This window comes from Podarcis tiliguerta (genome assembly GCF_965153285.1).
Source record: "Podarcis tiliguerta genome assembly, chromosome: 14".
NCBI lineage: Eukaryota > Metazoa > Chordata > Lepidosauria > Squamata > Lacertidae > Podarcis > Podarcis tiliguerta.
This window is the reverse complement of record NC_139547.1, coordinates 30,780,298-30,804,085: the sequence shown is the minus strand read 5'-3', so window position 1 is coordinate 30,804,085 and position 23,788 is coordinate 30,780,298. Positions and strand designations below refer to the sequence as shown.

At 45.1% G+C, this 23,788-nt stretch overlaps 1 protein-coding gene across 2 annotated transcripts in view; it reads right to left on the bottom strand.

Moving 5' to 3' along the window:
• The window catches only part of PKD1 (polycystin 1, transient receptor potential channel interacting), a 109,215-nt gene that overhangs the window by 49,826 nt on the left and 35,601 nt on the right, over positions 1 to 23,788 (bottom strand). The window contains exons 2-11 of one of the 2 annotated variants that reach the window (XM_083413941.1): positions 19,344 to 19,415; positions 17,288 to 17,359; positions 16,291 to 16,460; positions 14,517 to 15,185; positions 12,094 to 12,277; positions 4,854 to 5,062; positions 4,044 to 4,159; positions 3,825 to 3,951; positions 2,303 to 2,577; positions 282 to 1,040 (exon numbers count right to left, since the gene is read on the bottom strand). In XM_083413941.1, the coding sequence (XP_083270067.1) occupies positions 282 to 1,040; positions 2,303 to 2,577; positions 3,825 to 3,951; positions 4,044 to 4,159; positions 4,854 to 5,062; positions 12,094 to 12,277; positions 14,517 to 15,185; positions 16,291 to 16,460; positions 17,288 to 17,359; positions 19,344 to 19,415 (2,653 nt within the window). The remainder of the gene's footprint in view (positions 1 to 281; positions 1,041 to 2,302; positions 2,578 to 3,824; positions 3,952 to 4,043; positions 4,160 to 4,853; positions 5,063 to 12,093; positions 12,278 to 14,516; positions 15,186 to 16,290; positions 16,461 to 17,287; positions 17,360 to 19,343; positions 19,416 to 23,788) is intronic. The other variant, XM_083413942.1, reaches the window with a different exon arrangement.

Here is a 23,788-nt window from a genome sequence, read left to right as displayed (position 1 = left end):
GAACACATAAGCATTTTAGTGCATCAATTCCTGAACATACACATTTTTGCAAACCACTTCCCTTCATAGAATGCATTTTAAGTTATTTTCACTAATACATGCATTTTTTTACACCCACACCCACTTTCGCACACATATCTTGGCTGAAACACTGCATTGCAAAATTCAGAAAAGTGCAAATTTCAAAGGATCAGTGCATTTCGGTTTGTGCATCATTCCAGAAGGTGCAGAAGAGGCAGGGTGGTGCTTAAAGGAGAACCAAAGCAAATTTATCTCCTTACCCTACTTACCACACGGTTATTCAGCAAGACTCTGGTCTCTGGGTCTGGAGTTGCACGGAGGCCTCGGATAGCATCCTCTGCTTTCACAGTGATGGTGATGTTCTGGGAGCTGACGGCATTCTCTGCCCACAGCACTCGGGTGCTGGCATTTCCCCCGATGTTCTCCAGCATGACGACTGAGAACCAGGTATCATTGGTGTCCCTGGTGCACTCAGGCACAAGTGGGATGACTGAAGGTGGGCAGCTCCTTCCAAAGGGAAAGCTCTGGCTCCCCGCAAACCATCCAGCAGTTGCGTTCACTCCAGAAGAGATTTTCACCACCAGCCAAGTGTGGTTGGTTTCCACATAGATTCGGCCACCTTGCTCTGGAGGGTAAATGACATGGAGGCCCGACACCGGAGAGACAGCCACAAAATCACAGGATAGGTTGGCGCTGAAGACTCCGTTCTCTACAGTGGCCCTCACGGCATACAGGCCAGGGCGGTCCACACCCAAATTCCCTTCCCCGATAATGGCTACTGTCTTTTCAGCAACAGAAAGGACTCTAAAGTAGCAGGTGGAGTCGTTATGCCAGCCACCGGCCTCAGGGTGCATGAGAGAGCCTGGCTCCCAGTCTGAAGAGTTCAGGGTGAAGTAACTCATCTGGTAAGATGGCACCTGGCTTGGGTGGCAAAGAATGAAGGCCCCAGGCCCTGCGTCATGCTGGATGCTCACGGTGTCATTTGGCCTGATGAAAGTGTCTTTGCTCCTGAAGTGCAACTGTGAAAGAGAGGCCACGGTCACTTCGATACTCCAAACCCAGCCCATTCTGTATGGGTCACTGCAGGCCCCACCACCACCCCTGTACTGCAACTGTGAGTTGAGTGTTGGGTACAGGGATTAGTTATGCTGGTCACACCCAACTGGGTACAGCAGGCTCAAAAAAACTCATTTACCTAAGATATTGTGCCCAAGTTTGCTTATTTCTTTCTTGCTCCCAATCCATTTTCCTTTTGTGATCCTAAGTCTGAGGTCTGGGCAGAGGTGGAGCTAGACGCTCTGGCATCTGGAGCGGCACACATGCTGTGCACCCAGGGGCGGGGCTACCCTCCCGCGGGGGCGCAGCGATGTCACCCCCCTCAGGGATGACACCCAGGGCGGCCCGCACCCCCCTCATCCACCAGTGGGTCTGGGACTCTCGTTTCCCCCCCCTTTTTGTGATTTGTAAACCACTCTGGCAGCCCTTCTTGGTTAATGCACAGTGTAATAGTTCTAGGGGTTGCTCGTGCGTAAGCCGGTGCAAACACCTGGCTGGGTTGCCTGAGTGAACCTTTTCTGTCCGGACAGCCACTCACCCGTGGCTGTCTCAATCGCTGGCAGAATCCGTCAGTGGGCGTTTCTTAAACTTCTTCCAGCAAAGAAGCTCTTTGACGCCTAGTCTCCTCCTACTCTCTCTGCGCGAAAGCCTTCTGCGCAAGAAGGGCATAGGCAGCGGAGGACCCCTACTCTCCCCGCTGGTCCCCGGCAAGGAGTCATGGGACCGCCTCGCCGCTTCCCCCATCTGCCCCCCTTCTCCACTGGTGCTACACTGATTCTCTTCCCCAGAAGATGGGCTGCCTCTCCCAATCCCGGGACGCTCTCTGGAATCCCTCTGGATTTTGCTCTCTCCCTCCGGCACTGATGGCAGTTCCCTGACACACAGCATATTATTTAATTCCATCTGTTACATCTTCTCAACCAAATTGGTCAATAATGCAGCTATCTGACCATACAAGCCTCCTGCTAACCAACAACGCAGCCCAGGCTGCAACACATCAGAAGCAGACAACGGGGCAAAGCAAAACTAGTCAAGGTAGAACTAACTACTGAGCCCAAACAGACCCAAACAGAGGAAGGGTGGGGGCAGCGGCCAGGATTAGAAACAGAGTCTAGCCAGAAGCAACTGGAACTCAGTATATTGATTCCAGAAAATATTACTGAGTGACTTAATATGGCACAATGGTAGAAATATCCCATATGCACTTTCGGTTCAAAACACTCACAAGGTACCGTGTGGAAGGGCCAGGTGGCAAGGTAAAAAGCGACTCTTTGAGTTCGCTCCTCCCTGACAGGTTTTCACAAGTGCGAGGAGAGGGGCTGGGCGAGCTGGTGGCAGAGTTGTTGGCACAAGTCTCCGGATCACAGCAGTTTTGTAGCGGAAGGCATGTATTGGTCAAAGGGCACCACAGGAGCCCAAGCGCACACTCCATTTCTGCCCACGTCCCATTCTCTTCCAAACTGGGTAACAGCTCCATGGTGTTCAGGACTTCCTTGCAGACTATGGGCAGGAAGGAGAAAACAGATAAATATTGCCTGAGCCTTGTCTGGGCTCCAGAGATACATTAATAATTTTATTTATTTAATCAAGAACATAATACTCCATAACATGTAAGATGTAAGAAACAGATGTAAAATATAGTTGAATGGAAATTAAAATGAAACACATGAAACCAAAAAACAATTTGAGTTGTTGCATTCACAATATCTGGGAAGAATAATAATTATTGATATTGGGGGAGCAAAACACGTCCTTTTCTGTCATGTTCTGCTTGTAAATATGTTTTCTGGGTTGGGTGGGTTGTCTTATGACATTCTTGTGTGACGCTGAAGGGTTACTAAGAGTTCCAAACAGTGGTGTAACATTGAATTTGGATACATAACATGTGAAAGTTACAATAAGGTATGATATAAGGTAACAAATTGCTGACATTGTTAATACAAAGAATGCAGAATCGGAAGGGGTGGGGAAGTCCAAGTTAGGACTCTTTTTTTGGTTTGATTTATATTGTTTTGCTATACAAAAAAAAAAAAAAAAAAAAAAAAATGGTTTCTTGTAAATTTGTAGGTATGTTTGCAATGCACAAAATTTGGAAAGAAACGCAATAAAAAATATTATAAAAAAAAAAAAAACAAACAGTGGTGTAACAAAAGCTGGACAAAACAACAATGCTGGAACATTTGTGATATGAAAAGTTACAGGATTTCAGCAGGAAGCTATGGGCATGCGATGATTGGAAAAGAAGCAGCATCTCTGCCCCCAAACCTTTGCAGATGCAAAGAGTATTGAAAGCTGGATTGTATATAACTATCCTGAGCACAAATAATCTTGAATAATGCACAATAAAAAGGGTGTCTGCCAGTCCCAAGAAAGCCCTGGTTTTCTGCTTCTCTGGAGGGTAGGACCTGAACCAGTGGATTCAAATTACAAGGAAGGAGATTCGGACTAAACATTAGAAAGAGCTGTTTGACAGTGGAACAGACTCCTTGGAAAGGTGGTGGACACTCCTTCATTCAAGGTTTTTTAAGAGAGGTCTGATTGCCATCGGTCAAAGAGTTTTTAGCTAAGATTCTTGCATTATAGGGGATTGACCCTTGGGGTACCTTCCAAGTCTACAATATTATGATTCCATAACGTTCCAATGCAATGCAGAAACTGGGGCATGAGACCAATTTCCTTCTTTTTGTACAAATATTTCAGATTCACATTAGCCAGAATTCCCAGCAAGCCACATAATGGCACCTCACCTTCTGTGAGTGCTGGGCGGTGCACTCGAAACCGGACTTGGACATCCCTCTTCAGCTCCTGAGACACAAGCTCCAAGGCTACCAAATAACCCTCCTGCTGGAACGCCAAGCTGGGAAACACCACCGTCTGGAAAACACAACACTCAAAAGGTTCACAGAGCTGCAGGGTGCCTTAGCAGGGGAGATCTCGGCTGGAAAGGAATCACTAGCATTCCTCACCTCCACCGTTCCTGACGGGGCTGACAGCTCCTCGGTTTCCGTAGCGTTGCTCGTGGCCACAGGAGTATCAAAGGTGGGAGTGCCCAGGTAAAAGTGCTCAGCATTTAAAAGGATCTCTGTTTAAAAGAAACAGGTAGGGAAGGAAGTTAGCCTCTATCTCTTTTTCTTATGGAGTGACATTAAGAGAAGCCTGTCGGATCAGCCCATCTAGTCCAGGATCGTGTTCTCACAGTGGCTGAACAGTTGCCTGTGGGAAACCTGCAAGCAGGACCCAAGACTAAGCACATAATATATATCAAGTTATGTTATATATTTGTTGCTATATTTTAAAAATCCCATTTTTATTTTTTTAAACTATCACAGCTATTGGGAAACAGAAGAATCAATTGGACGGAAGATGCGCCTACTTTGGACACCATCTAGTTATTTGGATACTTTCAATGGGAAAATGTACCTGGATGCATCTTCCAAAGTTATTATTAAATTTCTCTCCACAAGCCTTTGATGGACAAGCAGTCTTCTGATTCTGTAAAAAGCAAGCCTGCCCCAGGCAGCTGATGGGCAGAGCCTACTCAGTGCCTGGATATAGTTTTCATGGACTGGAGGAAGAACTTCTGTGTCCTTTGTAACTCCTTGTCCTTCCCATCCAGCCAGAAAAAAATAGAGTAAGTCACACAGAGCAAAGGATGAGAGAAATGATGCACAATGTGTTGTCCGGGTTGCAGAATTCTTGGTGCAGAATTTTAATGTTAAGTACAGAGCTCTGCCCACAAGCTGCCTGCAAGAGAGACCCTTCATGAAGCCACCCACCTTGCGGCTTGTGCTCGCAGACATAGCTGTGCTTGGCTGTGCAGAGGTCTGTGTTGCACTGGCCAGCCGGGCCCATCCGGACACAGTGGTCAGCATTGGACGGGTGAGGCTCTCCAGGGAGCCAGTTCTGACAGCTCTGCAGATTGAAGCCTTCCTCTCGCTGCAGAGGGCTGGGGCTTGCGTTGAACCCGATCCAGACATCCAAGCTCCTTTTTGGGGAAGAGAAAGCCCAGAATAGTATCAGGGAATCACAAGGCATTAAGCACACCACCAGTGCATGCAATCCGAATTCCAACACTGGAGGAGGCAAGAGCAGGAGTGCCAAAGGTAAGAAAGAGAATCCGCCTTATACAGAGTCCATCTAGCTCTTTAATGTGTACACTGACTGGCAGCAGCTCTCCAGCGTTTCAGGTGGGGGTAATTTCCAGCCCTACCAGAGAAGCCATTGGGTACTGAACCTCAGACGCCCTGCATGCAAATCAGATGCTCTACCACCTAAAAATAAAGCAAGGTTCTAGTCTTCATCATTCTGAATCAAGGGCTGATTTAAAGAGGAACATAGGAAGCTGCCTTACAGAGAGTCATACCCTTGATCCATCTAGCTCATTATTATCTACACTGATTGGCAGAGGCTCTCCAGGGTTTCAGGCAGGGGTCTTTCCCCAGCCCTACCTGGTGATGCTGGGGATTGAACCTGGGACCTTCTACATGCAAAGCAGATATTCTATCACTAAGCTATGGAGCTTCTCTAAAGAAGAATGGGAGGAAATGCTTAGGCTTCTGAGCAAGGTCAGTCAGTCAGTAGATTAAGCTGGAAGGGTCGTGCCAAAAGCTGCATGGAAACTGTGATTTACCACCCTTCCTAATAAATCTAACCAACATCTAATTTCTTGGTGCTGAAATGGGCTGTTGTTCTGAGCACTGGTAACTCTTGCATTGGACTAGCACAACAAATTGTACACGGGAGTGTCAACAACAGATTCTCAGTAATTCCCATTAGTTCAAAATGGAACTGCGGGGCTACCAACTGGAACTGGCTAGGAGGATCGCTTTTTCCAGTTTTCAAACAGCTGCAGTGGCTGCCCGTCTGTTTTCAAGCACAATCCATAGTGCAGATGGTCATGTTTAAGGCCTTACACTGCTATATCAGTTGCTGGAAATGGCAGGAGAGGCGACTGCTCTTGTGCACGGGTCCTTCTTACAGGTGCATCTGATTGACCACCAAGAGAACAGAATGCTGGACTAGATGGGCCATTGGTCTGATTCAGCAGGTTATTCTTATGTTCTTATGCTTAGGAGCTGGGGACCTAAAGGACCACTTTCAACCTAACTGATCATCATCCAGGGCCCTCCTCCACGTCCCTCTGAAGTAGAGAGCGGGTGATAACGGGAGAGAAGGCTTTCTCAGTTGTGACACCTCATACTGCAGCCTTCCCCAACCTGGTGCCCTCCAGATGTTTGGCACAACTCCCACGCAGCCTGAGCCTGCATGGCCATTTTGCCCTAGACAGCTTCAACTTTTACAGTGCTCTCTCTTCCAGTTAACGGAGGTTAAAAGACAGCAGGGTCCAAAAACACAGGAACAACCTTGGCTAGAAGGGGTGGAGGCACTGAAGTGGATGTCTGCATGATTTAGCAGCCGCAGAAGCAAAGAGCGTGGCTAGAAGAAGATGTCACATTTTCGAAGCCTGACATTACACGAGCGCTCTGGACACATCTGGTTGGAGTAACAACCCTTCTCACCATTAGGGACATTTCTCTCCCACTTGAATCTGCTCTGAAATTGCAGTCTCTGTTGTAATTCAGGGAGGCTGCTGAGAAATGTGCATTGTCCAGATGTACCGAAATCAGCCTCCGAGTACAGCAGCCTGCTGCTCCTTGGGAAAGCTTGGGGCTTGTAGGAGCAGCACTCCTCTTTGGGTGCCTCTGATGATCCACTGCTATGTGGCTCAGTTTCCATCGGACTGTGGGAAATGGAGCAAACCAGGACCCTGGAGCCACCAACTTTTGGCTCTGCCTCTCTAAATCACTCTGTTCCAGCTGGTCATTGCAATATCTTTGTAACTAAGAACTGAGTAACTGAGCTTCCTTTTTTCCTCCTCCCTTCCAACTGCCTTTTCTTTTGTGTTGTGCCTTTTAAATTGTAACTCCTATCACTCATGCTCCACTCCACTCCACTCCACTCTGGACAGCACCAGTTATTAGATAATCAGAGTAAAAGTATGCTTTTTGCTTGTTTATGTATTTGTGTTACTGTACTTTATTCTTGTTATGAATCACTTTGGGTGCCTTTTGTTGTTGTTGGAAGCAGTACATTTTCAATAAACCAGTACATTAATTCAACTATGACCAAGCCTCTTCCCATCTCCACCCCTGCTGAAGTAGTGGGTGTCTTCCATAAGACAAGACGGCGTGGCTTAGCTTGCAAGAAGATAATAAGTGGTTCTCCTACCCCTGAGGCTCTTTGCTGGTCATAGTAATAAATGAGGTCATCTCAAAAAAGAGCTTTTGCAGCGAAAAAACGGTGACAAAAATAACTTGGCCTTCCAAGCCAGTAGGGCGTGCTTTTTCTTCTTTTTAAGCTACAAAAATATGTCTAAAGAACAAGAAACCGACTGTGTTTTGCTCCTGAGCAATTGGCTTCACTTAGAGACTAGGAAACATCCAAGCTGCTGCCATCGCTGAAGGCCCAGGGAGATTTTCCTGTCCTAATTCCAGCTATGATCTAACTCTTAACTCATTCCCGCCCCCCTCAGAAACGATGAGATGGACTGCGCCTCCCGCCTGCTGACCACTGGCTCAAGTGGGGGCTCTTTGGGCAAATGTGTCAGTGGGTAGAAGGGATGGGCAAATCTATTCGCTTTGGCTGCTCTCCATTTCTCATTTCTCCAGTCTTAAATTTGGTTCTCCACATTTTCATGTCAGTTAGCTGATTATTATTTTTGAAAAGTCCTCATGACAAAATGCATCAGCATTTGGATGTGGATTTTTCCTAACACAAAAACTTTTGTATGCAACTTTCCCCTACTATGCATGTTTTTCCAAAGCATTTTCCCCTAGCAGAATGCATTTTTGCAGAAAAGTTTTATTAATTTCTGCATTTCCATGCACACTTTGCCCCCCCCCCCCCCCGTACATACATTTTTATACACATCACTTGGCTGGAAAACAGCATTGCAAAATGTGGAGAAGTGTAGATTTCGTCCACCTACTCTTTCGTAAAGTGTGGATTAGGTCGATTCGCCTTTAAATGCAAAGCGAATCAAATTTCTCCCTCACCCCAAGTGGGCACCATCTCCACCAAGCACTTCCTTCCTTAAGCACTCAACACCTTGAGGAGAGATGGGGGTGGGCTGAAGAAGAGGAACAGCAAGAAAAAGAGGAGAAAGACATCAGGCGTTGCCTTGTTCTTATGTCTTCTGGGTCAGTGCTTGTCATTGTGCTCCACCTTGGATTTTGATATGAGTGGGTGGCATAAAAATATTTTTTATAAACAATTTTTTTTTAAGCATCAACGGAGGGAGGGAGAGAGAGAGAGAGAGAGATGGAGAGAGGGTTCTCTGGCTGCCACACAGGCTAATGGGAAACAGATTCCTTCGGCAGTTGCTTTCCCACAAGAAACTGAGTATGTGAAGGGCCTTCCAAGAAAATGCTCAGTAGCTCCACCAATTCATCTTCTATCACTGAACTAGGAGCGGGGGGCGGAGGGGGCGGTTGGACGGACGGGAGGAGGAAACTTCATCAGCTTGGAATCCTTTGCGCCCTGTTTATCTAATAGAACAGATCAAATAAATACAGCAATACCAGGACGTAGATGACACTGGGACGCGGGGCGGGGGTGAGAGGGAAAGCAAGGCGCACGGCAGCTGGGAAGGAGCTCACCCCACCGCGCCCCATCCCCTCCCTTGGGGGGGTTTCATTCCGCCTTCAGTCCATCCAGCAAAATAAAAGAAAATACACAGCAACACCCCAGCCTGCACATGAATCGAAGAGGCAGTATCCAGCTACGTTCTACTCAGAGAAGTCCCACACAAATCAGCGTTCAATCTCACCAATTTCAACGGATCTGCTCAGAGCAGGACAAGCACTGGACATAACCCAAAGGCCGAGAGGGCAACTGGCCAGTGACTCTTAGTGACTCTACAACCAAAAGTTGGACATATCAATAATCTCAGACTCCAGCCCTGAAAAGAGCCCAAATCTGGGATCTAGAAGAAGGGCCAGTTGGGAAAATGGACTCGGGGCCTGGGCCTCCTTGAGCTGGAGAAAAAAGATTTATCAGGGTAGTGGCCTTCCCCAACCTGGTGCCCTCCAGCTGTTTTGGACTGCAACTCCCATCAGCCCTAGCCAGCATGGCTCTTGAAACAAACCAGATGGGGTGTTGGCTGGGGGATGAAGAGAGTTGTAGTCCAAAGCAGCCGGAGGGCACCAGGCTGGGGAAGGCTGTGTTAAGGACTTTGAAGGGAATAAAACACAGATGTTCTCAGTCTTGTCTGTGAGGTATTTGAGCAGATGCCGGCTAGAGCTCAGTGCCGGAGGAAACTGGCTGTTTTTCCTCCAGACGGATGAATCGTGAACTACGTAATGAGAAGCAGTCAACAAAAGAAAGGACAGCTCCTCCAGGTGTCCTGTTTACTGAGCGTTAGTGCTGATTTGCTTGAACAAAGGTTGGATTATATCTGGCTTTTACTGAACCCTGATTTCAGGGGGTTAAACTAGATGGACATTTAGGTCCCTTCCAACTCTATGATTTGTTTGCAGGGTGTTTCAATGTCTTACAATATGTTATATGTTCACAAATTATTTGTTCACCTCACACTTTTCAATGCACTGGCCTGTCCACCTTCTCTTTTTTTTAATTGGCTCTGTGGCGCTAAATTCACTTGAATTACATAAACCTAACTTTCCTGGTATGCGCTTGAATCCTTCCTGCAAAACACTTTGACAGTCTTGAGACGCCCAAAGAAGGAAAGAAATAAAGAGGAATAAAGTAGAACGTCCTGTATCTTGGCAGTGTCTAGGAAGGCTCAACAGGAGCTGCCGATTCCACCCACTATGAGGTGGAGGCAGGATAGGTGCCAAATTGCAAAGGATTTGATTGAGCAGAGCCAAAGCAAATTGCACAGTCTTGAGGAAACTTATGGTATAGCAATGTAGCCTTTAAAGTGACAGAGGGCTGGAGGTTGATGAAATCACGGAAAGGCAGGCCTGATGCAGAGGCGATGTTTCTGACCTAAGATTGTGTCATGGGATCCTGTACTCTCTTCCCCTCCTCTAGGAGAAATTCGTTCAGTCTGCTTTTTTCAACAGACTGGCCCAACTTGATGGATCTGGGGCTTGCTCGATGACTGAAACTCCCAACACGTGATCAGATTTTGCACTCCTTCAGATTTTGCAGTGTGGTTTCAGAGCACAAAAAGTATGGAACTCACCTCCACACACACGTTTTTACAGTTAAATGCATGTTAAACACATATTTCAAAGTAAAGAACAGAGAAAAGCATTGGAAAATACATCTTTTTAAGGAACGGGTTCAATAATACATGCGGTATCACATGTATCTATGTGTACAATTCAAATGTGAACTTTACATGCATTCTTTCCAAACATCCAGACGAAACCAGGTTGATCTATGATTGAGTGCCAGCAAAAATGAAATGAGATGGGTGTAAGTTGATGCGTCCACCTCTACATTCCTCCCATAGTTTGCTTTAACCTTAGTAGGGTGGTACGCCTGCATCAGCCCTAACTGTGGTTAACCCTAGCACAAATGGCTCCTATTAACAGAGTGTGAACTTGGGATTCGAAGTGGATTTGCTACTTAAGACCAAAGGCCCATCTAGTCCAGCACCCCATTCTCAGAGTGGCCAGTCGGATGCCCCAATGGAAAGCCCCTAAGCAGGACCTGAGTGCAACATGACTCTCCCCATGTTTGATTCCTGGCAGTTGGTATTCAGTGGCATTTACTGCTTCTTGACACTAGAGATAGAACATGCTTCTGATAATGACAAGATAATGTGTTAGCCACCAATGCAGGACATAATGGCACACGCACAGCCATGATTAATACAAGGTGAAGGGATTTGCGGTGGAGAGAGAGCACGGTGTAATTCCATTGATTATTAAATGTGACATGGCATCTTGAATCTTAATGTGTTCTTTCCCCTGTCACCACCCCCCCCCCCCCGCACACAGATCTGCCAGACAGATTCAGCAGTGTCAAGACTCAAGCCTGCAATGCGTCCGTAATACTTTGGGAGTCTGGCAATCAGTCTGAAAAGGCGAAGATGAAATAGTGCAATAAATTAATCATTTAAGAGGCTGGGAACAGGAGATGCTCTTTATCAGTGGAAACAAAATTTAATGGGTTTTGGATGACTGAGTGAAGAACACTCCTGCTGCAGGTCTAATTTGGTCCCTTGCTAAGAGCAGAATCTCATGTTCACAATCCTGCGCTTCCGGGTAGGTGTTTATCATGGGTAGATACTCCTCATGCAGCTATGTTTATGTAATCCATTAAGGGTGTTGGAAGTTGTTAGGAACCCTCTATCGCCCTCCCAGAGCTATAGTTCCCAGAGTTCCTGAGTTTAACAGAGGGCTTGACTGTTAAACTACTCTTGGAGGGGAAGCCATGACTATTTAAAGTGGTATCATAGTACCTTAAATGTATGATGTGAATGTGGACCTTAACAAAGCGGCCGCCGAGACCATATAACACCGGTCTTGAAAGACCTACACTGGCTCCCAGTACGTTTGCAAGCACAATCTAAAGTGTTGGAGCTGACCCTAAACGGCCTCTGTCCAGCATACCTGAAGGAGCATCTCCACCTCCATCGTTCTGCCCGGACACTGAGGTCCAGCGCTGAGGGCCTTCTGGCGGTTCCCTCACTGTGAGAAGACAAGTTACAGGGAACCAGGCAGAGGGCCTTCTCGGTAGTGGCACCTGCCCCGTGGAACTCCCTCCCACCAGATGTCAAAGAGAAAAACAACTACCAGACTTTTAGAAGACATCTGAAGGCAGCCCTGTTGAGGGAAGCTTTTAATGTTTAATAGGTTATTGTATTTTAGTGTTCTGTTGGAAGCCTCCCAGAGTGGCTCGGGAAACCCAGCCAGATGGGTGTGGTATAAATAAATTATTATTATTATTATTATTATTATTATTATTATTATTATTATTAACCTCAACAAGTAGCACCTTATTGCAGGTAATTAAAGAACCATCTATCTTTTAATCACCTACCTGGTGACGCGGGACACTAAGAAACTCTGGATCTGGGGGCTGCTGACGAAGGCCAGAGTACCGTTGCCATATTCCCAGCAATGCTGCTGAGCCTCCGGCCATTCTGCTTTCTCCGCCACCAGCCAATAGCAGTGGCTGTTGCCAGGGAAGACCACGCTATCCAAGGGGCACACTGGCTGGACCGCTGTGGAGGAAGCATCAACATGTCATTGTTCAGGCTGCTTCCTGGAAGCTCAAGGGTCAGACTCTTGTCTTTCCTGACCAAGCTATGGCAACAAAGTCATGGAAGAACCCCAGGGCAGCCAAGGCCAAAATGAAGATCATTACCTTGCAAAGCTTATTTTAGCAAAAGTCACCTAAATAACGTGGATGAGTATAGGGAGAAAAGAAATCGTAGTAACTCTCTACTGAGCAAAACTGGACAAAAACAATGTATAATTTGAGGAGAAAGTAATAGAGAGGTTTTGCCTTTGTTGCACCAGGTCTTGTAGAGAGCAGGGAGACATTCAACGAAACACACAGAAGAGAAACCCCCTCACAAGTGGACAGTCAATCAGGGCATGTGATATCTCAGGAAATAACAGGCCACTCTGCCTGGTTGCTAGGCAACACCTCCACCCCCACCCTGCTCGTTGAATTTAACACTAACAGAAATAATTAACTAGGGGTTAATTACTTGATTCAATAAAATGTTGTTCTAAATTAAATGCTCATAAAAATACCTGTAAGTTGCAGTCCTTAATCTTTTCTAATAAATTCATTTAACTATACTATAAAATGGTGTGTACATATGCAGATAAATATTCACATGAATCAAACACACACTTTCCTATTTCTGTTCAATAAAATCATTGGTCTTTATTGCATTTCCTCAAGAAACTTTATTTATGTCAAGATTGAAATTCCTGACATAATCACTCTCAAATCACAAGTTCTGTGCATCTCTTGTGTCTACCACATTTCACTGAAGTCTTATGGGAAACTAGAATTGGCAAAAACTGCCAGCTTAAATATAACGGTTTGATGGGCTGCTCTGTAATATACAACAAATGTCTCCATAATATCCTGTCACCCGAAATATAAACTAACGTGGAATTTAACCAATTCACTTCTATATAATAAGCTTCTTTAGCACCCCAGGTGATCTAGTAGCTTGAATATGATTGGAAAGGGTGTAATTTCATGATATAGTCCATATTCTACAGGAGATAAATGTTATTGGGTTGTTGGGGGGGGGGGTTATTTTATTATTATTATGTATTTTGTGGTTGTATATTCTGATTTTATCCTGAGAACTGCAAGTACAGGGCGGTATACAAATTTAATAAATAAGTTACGTAAGTAAGTAAGTACAGTGGTACCTCGCAAGACGAATGCCTCGGAAGACGAAAAACTCACAAGACGAAAGAGTTTTTCGTTTTCTGAGTTGCTTTGCAAGACGGATTTCCCTATGGGCTTGCTTCGCAAGACGAAACGTCTTGCACCTTTTTTTAAAAACCGCCAATGCATTCCTACAGGAAACGGTCAATACGAAGTGGTGCTTCGCAAGACGAAAAAACTCGTAAAACGAAAAAACTCGCAGAACGAATTAATTTCGTCTTGCGAGGCACCACTGTAAGTAAGTAAGTATTGTGGCTTGTATTTAACCCTAAGGCCACATTCACAGCCTACATTTAAAGTGGTATACCACTTTAAACCATCATGGCTTCCCCCAAAGACTCTTTGGAGCTGTAGTTTGTTACGGGTGCCGAGAGTTGTTAAGAGGCCCTATTCATTAATTACATTTATATCCCACCTGTCCTTCCAAGGAGCTCAAGGTGGTGTACATAGTTCCCCCTCACCCCATTTTATCCCCACAACAACCCTGTGAGGTAGACGAGGCCGAGAGACAGTGACTGGTCCAAGCTCATGCAGTGAACTTCACGGCTGAGGGGGGATTTGAACCCTGGTCTCCCAGGTCCCAGTCCAGCATTCTAACCACTGCACAACACTGTTTCTCTGTTCCCCGCTCAGAGCTACAATTCCAAGAGTGGTTTAACAATCAATCCCTCTTTCAGGGAACTCTGAAAATTGTAGCTCTGTGAGGGGAATCTGGACTTCCTTAAAACCCTCAGCACCCTTAATGAACGACAGCTCCCAGAATTCTTTGGGGGAAGAAGCCATGACGGTTTAAAATGGCATCATAGCACTTTAAAAGTGAATGCTGCCTAAGTTCTACTACTGAAATTCATGCACCTCAATTAGTTATGTCCATTAATTTCAGTGGCCTACTATATGTATGGCTTACGCAGATATATATACCCTGTATATCTGCATTGTTGTAACCTGTCCTGGGATCTTGTGATGAAGGGTGGGTAATTGAGAACAACAACAACGTGAAGTTGCCAGCTCTGTCTCTCCTCATCAGACAATATTCAACTCACTTTGTCTGGACTCTTTCTCCTGCGCTGTGATGCTATACACAGCTGACAGGTCAGTTCCCCCTCGATTCCTTATCTGCAACCTCAAACTTTCATTTGTCTTCACCACACGAGGACACTGAAGCTCTATCTCCTCTGGGGGTGCCACCACCGTGACATTGGTCTGTGCGGATGTCAACCGGCCACCGACAAAGATGGCAACTGTGACGCTGTACTGCCCAGGCGATGTGTACTGGTGGAGGGCAGTTGTCTTGGTGGTGTTCAGAAGGCCTGTGTGGTCCCCAAAATCCCATCGAAAGGTGTCAATGGGAATTGGGGCCCAGACGCTGAAAGCTACCCCTTGGTAAGGGGCAAAAGGAGCATCAGGCCCCACCAAGGAAATGGGCAGCTGTGCCAGGAAGACACTCGGAACGAGGGCAGGGCCGCCACACACAGGCCCGGCGGGAGGCACGTCACAAAATGGCAAGCAGTCCGAGGAAGAGTTTGGTTCGAGAGCGATGCCACACAGGCAGTGCGCCTCATGGCTGAAGCCCGCGTAGTCCTGCCCTCCAGCAAAGCAAAAAGCGCCGCATGTCTCTTCCGTCAGGTTCTGAGGGAGGGTGGAGGTGAATCGGACAATGGAATCGGCCACACCTGTGTTGTTGTCTGTCAGGCAGGCAATGTAGTCAGCTCCTGCAAAAATGGCGGAGGGGTGGAGAGAGAGGACAAAACAAATGAGGTCTCACATAAATACAGAATTCCAAATGATAGTTCTCAAGTCATTTGGCCAGAGGCAGGGAATCTCCAGCCTGGTGGCTCAATGCGGCCCTTCAGGATTCTCTATCAGGCCCTCAGAACTCTTGCAGGCGACATGCCTTAAGATGCACCCCTCACCAGCCCCAATCTGTAGGCTCCTCAGCTGCTTTTGCCTGGCTGGAACTTTCTCTGAACTGTCAACAATGAGCTGCTTTGTCTCTGTGGCACCCGCTGTCTTGCACATGGCTTAGATTTATTTTTTAAAATTTACTTTCTGAGCAAGCAGTTTATGGGTTGTAGCTAATGTCAGTCCTAGTCTAAGTACACCCATTGAAAATAATGGGTGTGAATTAGGTTTACTAATTTCCGTGGGTTGACTCTGAATAAAAAGTTAGTTGAATACAACCCCATGGATTTTCTAAGTAAAACAAATACATAATCCTCACTTCCCTATATGGTAAATATTCCCACTTTTGCTGGTTCAAACAAAAATAAAATTGGAAGAGGCCTGATAAGCTGATTTTCTTATCTCAATGCAGCACAATGGAACTTCATAATATGCGACTAAAAGGCATCTATTTTTGTAACATCCTTCGGAGACAGGCCAGACTTGCATACCAGACTGGTACATTCCCTTTCTTGAACCAACATGCTTATGTCTCCCGTTATAAAAAGAAAACCTTGAATTGGTCTGACTTTATCAATCCACCATTATTTATTTATTTCCCAGCTTTCATCCTAAATTCCCAGTGTGTGTTACAGTATTAAAAACAACTTTCAACTATAGTGCCCACCCTCCCATCCATAGCAAACAGAGGCGAGGCGCCTTTCCCCTCATTGATGGGGTGGCTGATATAAGTCACGCTTGCACGACACTGTGGGCCCTGTCTCTTTCTTTCCTTTTCCCAACCCCCGATGTGGCCGCCATTTTGTCTTCTGCCACACCCTACAGCAGCCATTTTGTGACTGGTGGCGCTCACTCAACATTCCGAATGTGCCCATCGGCCCAAATAAATGTCGGCATCTCCTGTCCTAGCCTCACCGCAAGTAACGTCGCTGAACGACACGTTGAAGAGCGGGACATTTGCCACCTCGGGAGGCTGAGCGCATCTCGTTTCCGACCGACGCGCAACCTTCACTCTTCTCTCTTCCACCCAGCGGGGGAGCCAGGCGAGGCGGCAGTCGCAAAGGAACGGGTTCAGGCTTAAGTTTCTGAAAGCAGGCAGAGGAGTGAGATGAAAGGCACATTCTCCTGACAAGCAAAAGCCAGTCTTTAAAAAAAAATATTTTCCTACCAATAACCGCTGTTACTTATAAAGCAGAATGCAGGATTCCCGCCCCCTGCCCCACCCCCAAAATTTATAAGTGCCTTGCAATTTCACATTGGATGGGTTGCTGCAGGATTTCTCTGGCCTAGGAAGAGAACACAATGTCTCTACTAGGTTTCCAAAGGATTATGACAAAGTCTGTCAAAAGCCATGGCACGTTAATGGCAAGCCCTCAGAAATGTCAGAGCTAAAGAAAAAATGGAAAATTTCTTTGCTGCTGTGAACCTTCTTTCTGCAATGCTACACACCAAAGATTAGTGGGATGGAAATGTGGGAGTGTAATTTAGAGATTAACTTTCTAGGGTCCCTGCAGCTGCTGCCAACAAAGGTGGCACTAGAACAGCGTTGCCATATTTCAAAAAAACCCCAGGAAACCACCAAAAGTTGTTGACGTATGGCAGCCCTTCCCCAGAAGTGCTGTAGTGTTGTCAGACCCGGGAGATCAGGGTTCAAATCCCTTTTCAGTCATGAAGCTCACTAGGTGACCTTGGGCCAATCACTGCCTCTCAGCCTTATTTACCTCACAGGGTTGTTGTGAGGATTAAATTGCGAGGGAGAGAACTATGAGTTTCACCTTGACTTCCTTGAGGGGCGGGCATGAAATATGGACTATAAATGCAATAAACCCACTGCACTATTACATTAGAAAAAGGAGGAAAAGAAACAATACTCTCTTGAAAAGATATGGAAGTTTAGCATGCTCAGACTTACATTTCACTTAAATTAAATAAATTATCAAATATTCCATCTTGTAATGAAGAAATCTTGTTGTTGCTTATATCTCTGCAGTCAGGGAGAGACAAAAAACAATATTATCTTGAGAACAAAAAGGCTTCGTTTTCTTGCCCAGACCCCCACATCCTGCCCCATATCAACTGGAATGAAACAAGAGAGAAAGGAACCAGAGTCCTTGCTAATTTAGCAACAGCCTAAATAGGTTTAAACTACATGTTACGTCATATTTTAGAGATGCATGTTTAGCACTACCCTCCTTAATTTCCAGAAAAAAATAAGGATTAGGAATGTGATACATGGAGAGAAGGGACTTTAATAACACTTTCCCGCACTCCTTGCAATGTCATTTTCCTGCCACAGGTCCACCATCTGGCAAATTCCCTTTTTCCAGGTGGTTTGTGGCAGGAAAATGGCACAGGGAGGAAATGGTTAAAGCCTCTGGAGGTTTTTTGGTGGGTGAGGGGAGAAAGGAAAGTGGCAGGAGAGAGAAAATGGTGAGAACTAATTAGGCCTTTTAAAAAGCAAGTTTAATGTCATATTTTGTTTGGGCCTTCAATCCCACTTTTTCATATAAGCCCTTAGAGCTGGTCTCCGTCTGAGCTGACACTGGCTTTCAGCCCAGAGTGGGATGCCAGCCTTGGTGTCTTTTCAGACCAAGGTACCCTGAGTATGAAACTGCAGCTAATTGTCATTGGCTACGTTGGACTTCTCCTTAAACCACCTCTCCTTTCCTGCACCAGGAGCCAATAGGCCCCAAGATGCGTCAAAAATGTCTGTCCACCCAACCAACCGACCACTTAGGGCTGACAGCCCATCCAAAACTGTTCTCCTTTTTCCCTTTTCAAGAAGGATAATATTGTCCAATGAATAGAGGGCAAAGGCTTTGGCTCGCTAGGGTAACGACGTTCTGAGGAAACCAGGGAACCAGAGCGGCTCAAATCACAGCCCATTTTGCTTTTTAAAACCTCATTCTGGGGTTGGGATGCAGGGCTGTGTGAGAGAGAAATTCATTTGCACTTCCCAAATCAACATGCGAAACAGAACCCAGATATCCTTCAAAGTTTGCTCTTCTTTGAATTTTGTGGTGCGGTTATCTAACTGAAAACGGAGTTTTTAACAATGTATTTTCCCCCCTTTTGCCTCTGCTCCTGCTCATCACTGGCATCCGGCCCCTAAGACAGCTGCCCATGAGGAAATGTGGCCCTCAGGCTCTGCTCCATGCTAAAAGAAGTCAATATTTTGCATTAATGAAATGCAAATTCTTCACTAAGAATGAAATCTGTGCTTTGTACAGATCATGCAAAGGTGCCCAGCTCCTTCTCCTGCAGAATAGCCACTGAACAACATGAACCTCGTTCCCCTCCCCTGATCTTAGCCCAAAGTGTCCCTATACTTTTGACCTCAATGTCACAGCATTTAGAGTTTTCTTTTAAAATTTAAATCAGGGATTTCGCACACGATGAATGCAGCCCTCACTCACTCACTCCTAGGGATGAGCAAATCTGTCAGTTCTTGTTCCGTCAGTTTCTCATTTCTCCAGTCTTAAATTCACATTTCCAGATCAGTTGGTGATTTTTTTCCCAACCCTCGTGAAAATTAACGTCTTTCTGTGAATTTCTTCCTAGTACACATATTTTTGCATGCAGTTTTGCCTGATATCACATTTTTGCAAAATGATTTCCCCTACTGTAATTCCTTTTCGTAACTTATTTTCAATAATGTGTGGTTTTTTCTGCGCACCTTACATTTTTGTGCACATCACTTGGCTGACATTGCAACGTTCGGAGAAGTGCAAATTTTGAAGGGCGGCTGTGTTTCGGTTCACATTGTGTTGGAATGTGCCAATTAAACATGTTCGCCTTTAAATGTGAACTTAATCCCTGCTCAGTCCCACCTTTCCTAGGTGCAGGGTGTCAACGGTGGGATCACAGAATACACACAGGCCTGGGTGACAGGAGGCTTGCCAAATACCAGAAAAGGGAAGGCAAATTTAAATGCTGCAAGATTTTAAAGGATGTAACGAGACACTCACAATTTTGTCAGGGAAGTAAGCTGTGCAAATGCCTCGACGTTTAAAACACTGATCTTGTTACTGGAAAGATTCCTAGAGAGAGAGAGAGAGAATGAGAATAGAGCTTGTTATCGTTCACATTTTATTTTGTCTTTGTTCCATCATCCTGGCTTCAAAAGTGCTTGTCTGTCTCCCCACTTCATTCCAGACTGAGACAAAAAGCTGTTTTTTGGCAAGTGAAAACAGAGGGATCCGCTTAGCCAAAGACAACACCTTTCAGCTATAAGCCACTCACAATTCCTAAAGCTGGATTATCCATTGTAGGAAAATGAGGCCATATATGAACAAAAATAGCCCAAAATATTTCAACGGTAAAATACATTCAGGTGGAATTGGCAAAGGACCAATTGTTGCTGTTTTAAAAAATGTATTGCATTAAGAATGTAGTACATTTTATTTTAAAAATTGTAAACCTTAGTAAGTTTATTTTTATTAATCTTCATGTGCTAAAAACATTTCTCACTAAAAGAAAGATATTAGATAGAAGCACGCATGCGCATAAAATCAAACGAACTCACCAATGATATTCATATAAATAGCCACTTATAAAACGTCAATAAATATTAAATATTTTATACTTCATAAGTCTGCTTATAAATTTTTCATTATTAAATTAAATATTAAATGTGATAACATGAATCTCCTCCATCTTTGGTTATTCCAACTCCTTTCTTAAATATATATTGCCCTACTAATCTCCACCCTTCCAATTCTCCCCTATAACCCCCTGATTCTTTTAATTTAAGAATTGACATTTGTTCCCGGATTTTCACCATTCGCTCATTTTCACCTAGCTTACTGTTTTCCTTCCCGTGTTTTAGCATGCATAATCATTGCGAAGGTTGAGATAAAAATAAAAATCAAGCTCAGATATTGTATGTGTATTCTTGGGTTGTTCAAACCATTTAAGAAACCATTTTGCAAATCAAAATCCATTTTGAAATCCATGTAACATTATACCCAGGTGAATACAGTGGTACCTTGGGTTACATACGCTTCAGGTTACATAAGCTTCAGGTTACAGACTCAGTTAACCCAGAAATAGTACTTTCGGTTAAGAACTTTGCTTTAGCCCATTAGCTAAAGTGGTGCTTCAGGTTAAGAACAGTTTCAGGTTAAGAACGGACCTCCGGAACGAATTAAGTACTTAACCCGAGGTACCACTGTAATGAATCTGGAGCAGGCACTTTTAAGATTTAACACAGATGTTACAGTTGACATGAAGGGGAAGCTCTGGTCACACTCTTTTTCTAACCTTCTCAGTCACATCCAAATGGGAATTTTCATACCTGGAGGTGATGCAAAGTCCCATTCTGGATGCAAAAATGACACTTTGCGCTTCCTGTTCCTCTCTTCCCTCCTCTGTAAAATCTGAGATATGTGCCTTGTTCCAAAACGAGAAAAAAAGCCCTTGAGCAGTTCCCTTTGTGGTTCTCTTGCCTTAGCTTTCAAGGGGAGAACTGAGGCATGTTCTGGCAATTTCTCAGCTGGTTTACTGCAATATATTGATTGTGTGGCTGCAACTGAGACCCAGGTGTAATTACATTGCATCAATTCTAAAACAGAAGTATTAGGTACTCGTTTGCTTTGGAATTCAATTCAAGGTGCTGGTGCTCAGCTTTAAAACTATGCGGTAGGATAGAAACTGTCTGTTTGGATCACACCATTTCCTCTTCATTCCATTTCCTCCAATGAAGCACACTGGCTCTTATGGGTGCTTAGAACAGGGACGAGCTCTTCCCAACTCCACTGACCTCTTAACTTTTCTCACACCACCAGTATCTGTCAATATTCTGCTTGTGTGACACATTCCTCAGCCACCCACCCGCACCAGACAGAATCTCGGGAACATTCTGTGACATCAGACCGACTCTACCAGTGGCTGTGGGAGAATTCGCTAGCAACAGGCTAGGAAGGGTTCAGAGGGCCTTTTCAAAAATCCCAGCTTTCATTTCAGACTTCATTTAAACCCAATCAAGTGGCTAAAACAAAACAGGATTTGTTTGAAAAGGGATTTTTTCAGCTGGCCAAACCACAGTTCCCAAACGCAATTCCCCCTCTTCCCGAAGCTAGAAGACGACGATAAAAAAATAAAACTGAAAGTATTATTATTATTATTCTCCTCCTCTCAAGTCAAGTTATAACTTCGGGATAAATGAAGTCTTTCAAAAGAGACTTTTTAGCAAAGATGCAGGCAGGATAGGTATGAAATATTCAATGGATTTGACGTCTTCTTTGAAAGGTTTGGGAAAGGGGTGTATTTCCTTTCCTTTGTTCCCTCTTCATTTTCTTTCCCTTTTTTGCCTTCAACTTAATAGCACATTAAAAAGAGAACTGCCAACACATACATTTTACAAAACTCTTTAATTTAATGCATGCAAATTAAAGCTCACAAAGATGCTTGCAGCCCCCCCAACCCCCCCGCCCTCATTTCCTGATGGCAGAGTGCTCAGGAGCAACCGTGCAAAATCCTTGGCGCCCGCAAAGGAGCTCTTCTCATTTGACACTGAGGATCATTTCTGCCTACTCCCACTCACAAGGCTGGAGACCAAGAACACCAGATTTGCTCTGAAGGATCAATACCACAGCAGCTCCGCTCAAGACTGGCTGGCCCCTCTCCACTTGGTACGGACGCAGTTGTTTTTATAGCTCAAACACCATTTTCCTTGGCTCTTCGCTGCGTACATCTAGTCCCAAACTGCTTAGGAGGGTTTTCCACCTTCTGTCCCAAATACCCAAACGATGTGCAGTGAAAATTCAGATTCTGCAAAGGCTTCTTTTGCAAAACGTCATTCTGCCCGGCCATTTGTTTGTCAAAGAGTGCTCGGTTTTTAAAAATAAGAGGCGCTGCAGCTTAGAACCAACTGACAGCCCTTGTGTCTTAGCACAGATTTTTAAAGCATTCCTTTAAATATAAAGGTGACGTACCTACTTAACTTTTTACTAATCGAAGGCAGCATACAACTAAAAGGAACAGTCAGAAAACCAACTATGCAGAAAACCAAGAGCTATGCAGGAACAAAGGGATTCTGCACATATTCAAAAGCACTCTCTTCTCTGTTATTATTTGACACAGGCTCCAGCCAAACTCCAGAAAGAAGCTCTGGAGCAAAGACCTTATAAATCCTCGCTTAAACTGCAGGTGTTGCCTCTCTGGATAAGGAATGCAATTGCTTACCTATTCTTCAAACACACTCAATATTAAGTTAAATTAAAACGGAGGAGGGGAAATTGAAATTAGGCAACCTACTTCTATTTGAGAAACGCTGGAACTCTGGCCTGTTACAGGGTTGTTGAAAGCAACTATTGAGACAAACCGGACTTCCTGAACCTGGCACCCTCCATATGTCTTTGAACTGAGCTCCCACCAGTTCCAACCAGCCCAGCATTTTGGGACTATAGTAGCTCCCACCACCAGCCCCAGCACTACATGGTTTTTATGGCTGGGGCTGATGGCAGCTGTAGTCCAAGACATCTGGAGGACATCAAGATGGGGAAGGCTGAGGACTCAGATACCTTGGCAAAGAAAAATCGCTTTATATGCATTGTTTATGCATTCTAACACTGTGACACCAGATGGTACTGTGGAGTTCCGTTTTTGCTAACCCGATTTCTCATACAAAGTTTGCAACGTGTTTAACAGGAACACTTCTTTGATGTGTCTAGATCCGGCCTGAGTTAATCCACGTGAACCATGCTTGTCAATGACCACACACCTGGCTGCATCAGGCCAGTAAGAGGTTTAGGGTGGGATATTTAGAAAATTGGCTCTTTTCCCCTTACTCCTTTTCCTCTTAAGCCACAAATTACTAACTTAGGTTTGTGGGGGCAAGCAGGCTGATAAGCATTTTTGTGGGTTACTTGTGACCTGGTTTGCAAAGCAGACCTTCACACTGGTAAGGATCCTGTGGGGTCTCTCACCTGGGGCAGCAGCATGTCTGCTCAAAAGGTCTCCCATATTTGGTTTTAAAAGCAAAACAAAACCTCCCTGCATATGGAACAGCAGCTCACGGGGAAAGCTAGTCTCCCTGAGATACTAGCTTTCAATGGGGAAGGAGGGTTTTCTATTTAATGTGTGTAGGGGGGGCAACTGGTCCTGCCATTCTGCCCCCCTCCAACCTGCATTTCAAAAGTGCTTTTTCTGACGGGCCCTCGTTTAAGCTGCGGCAGAGTTGTTTTCCTTGTGACGGCTGCCTTCTCATTCCTTTCTGCGCTGCTGCTCTGCTACCTCCCAGCCTCAAAGAGCTGTTATCATGAAGCTGTCACATTAGAATATACTGGAGGCCAAATGCCGCCCCCGCCCCCAGCCGCTCAGCAGCCCCCTAGAGTCATGTGAGTGCAATACTGGAGGTTTGCCATTTCAGTTGCTACTCTTAACTAAACAGCAAAATTGTTCTCCTGTTTCA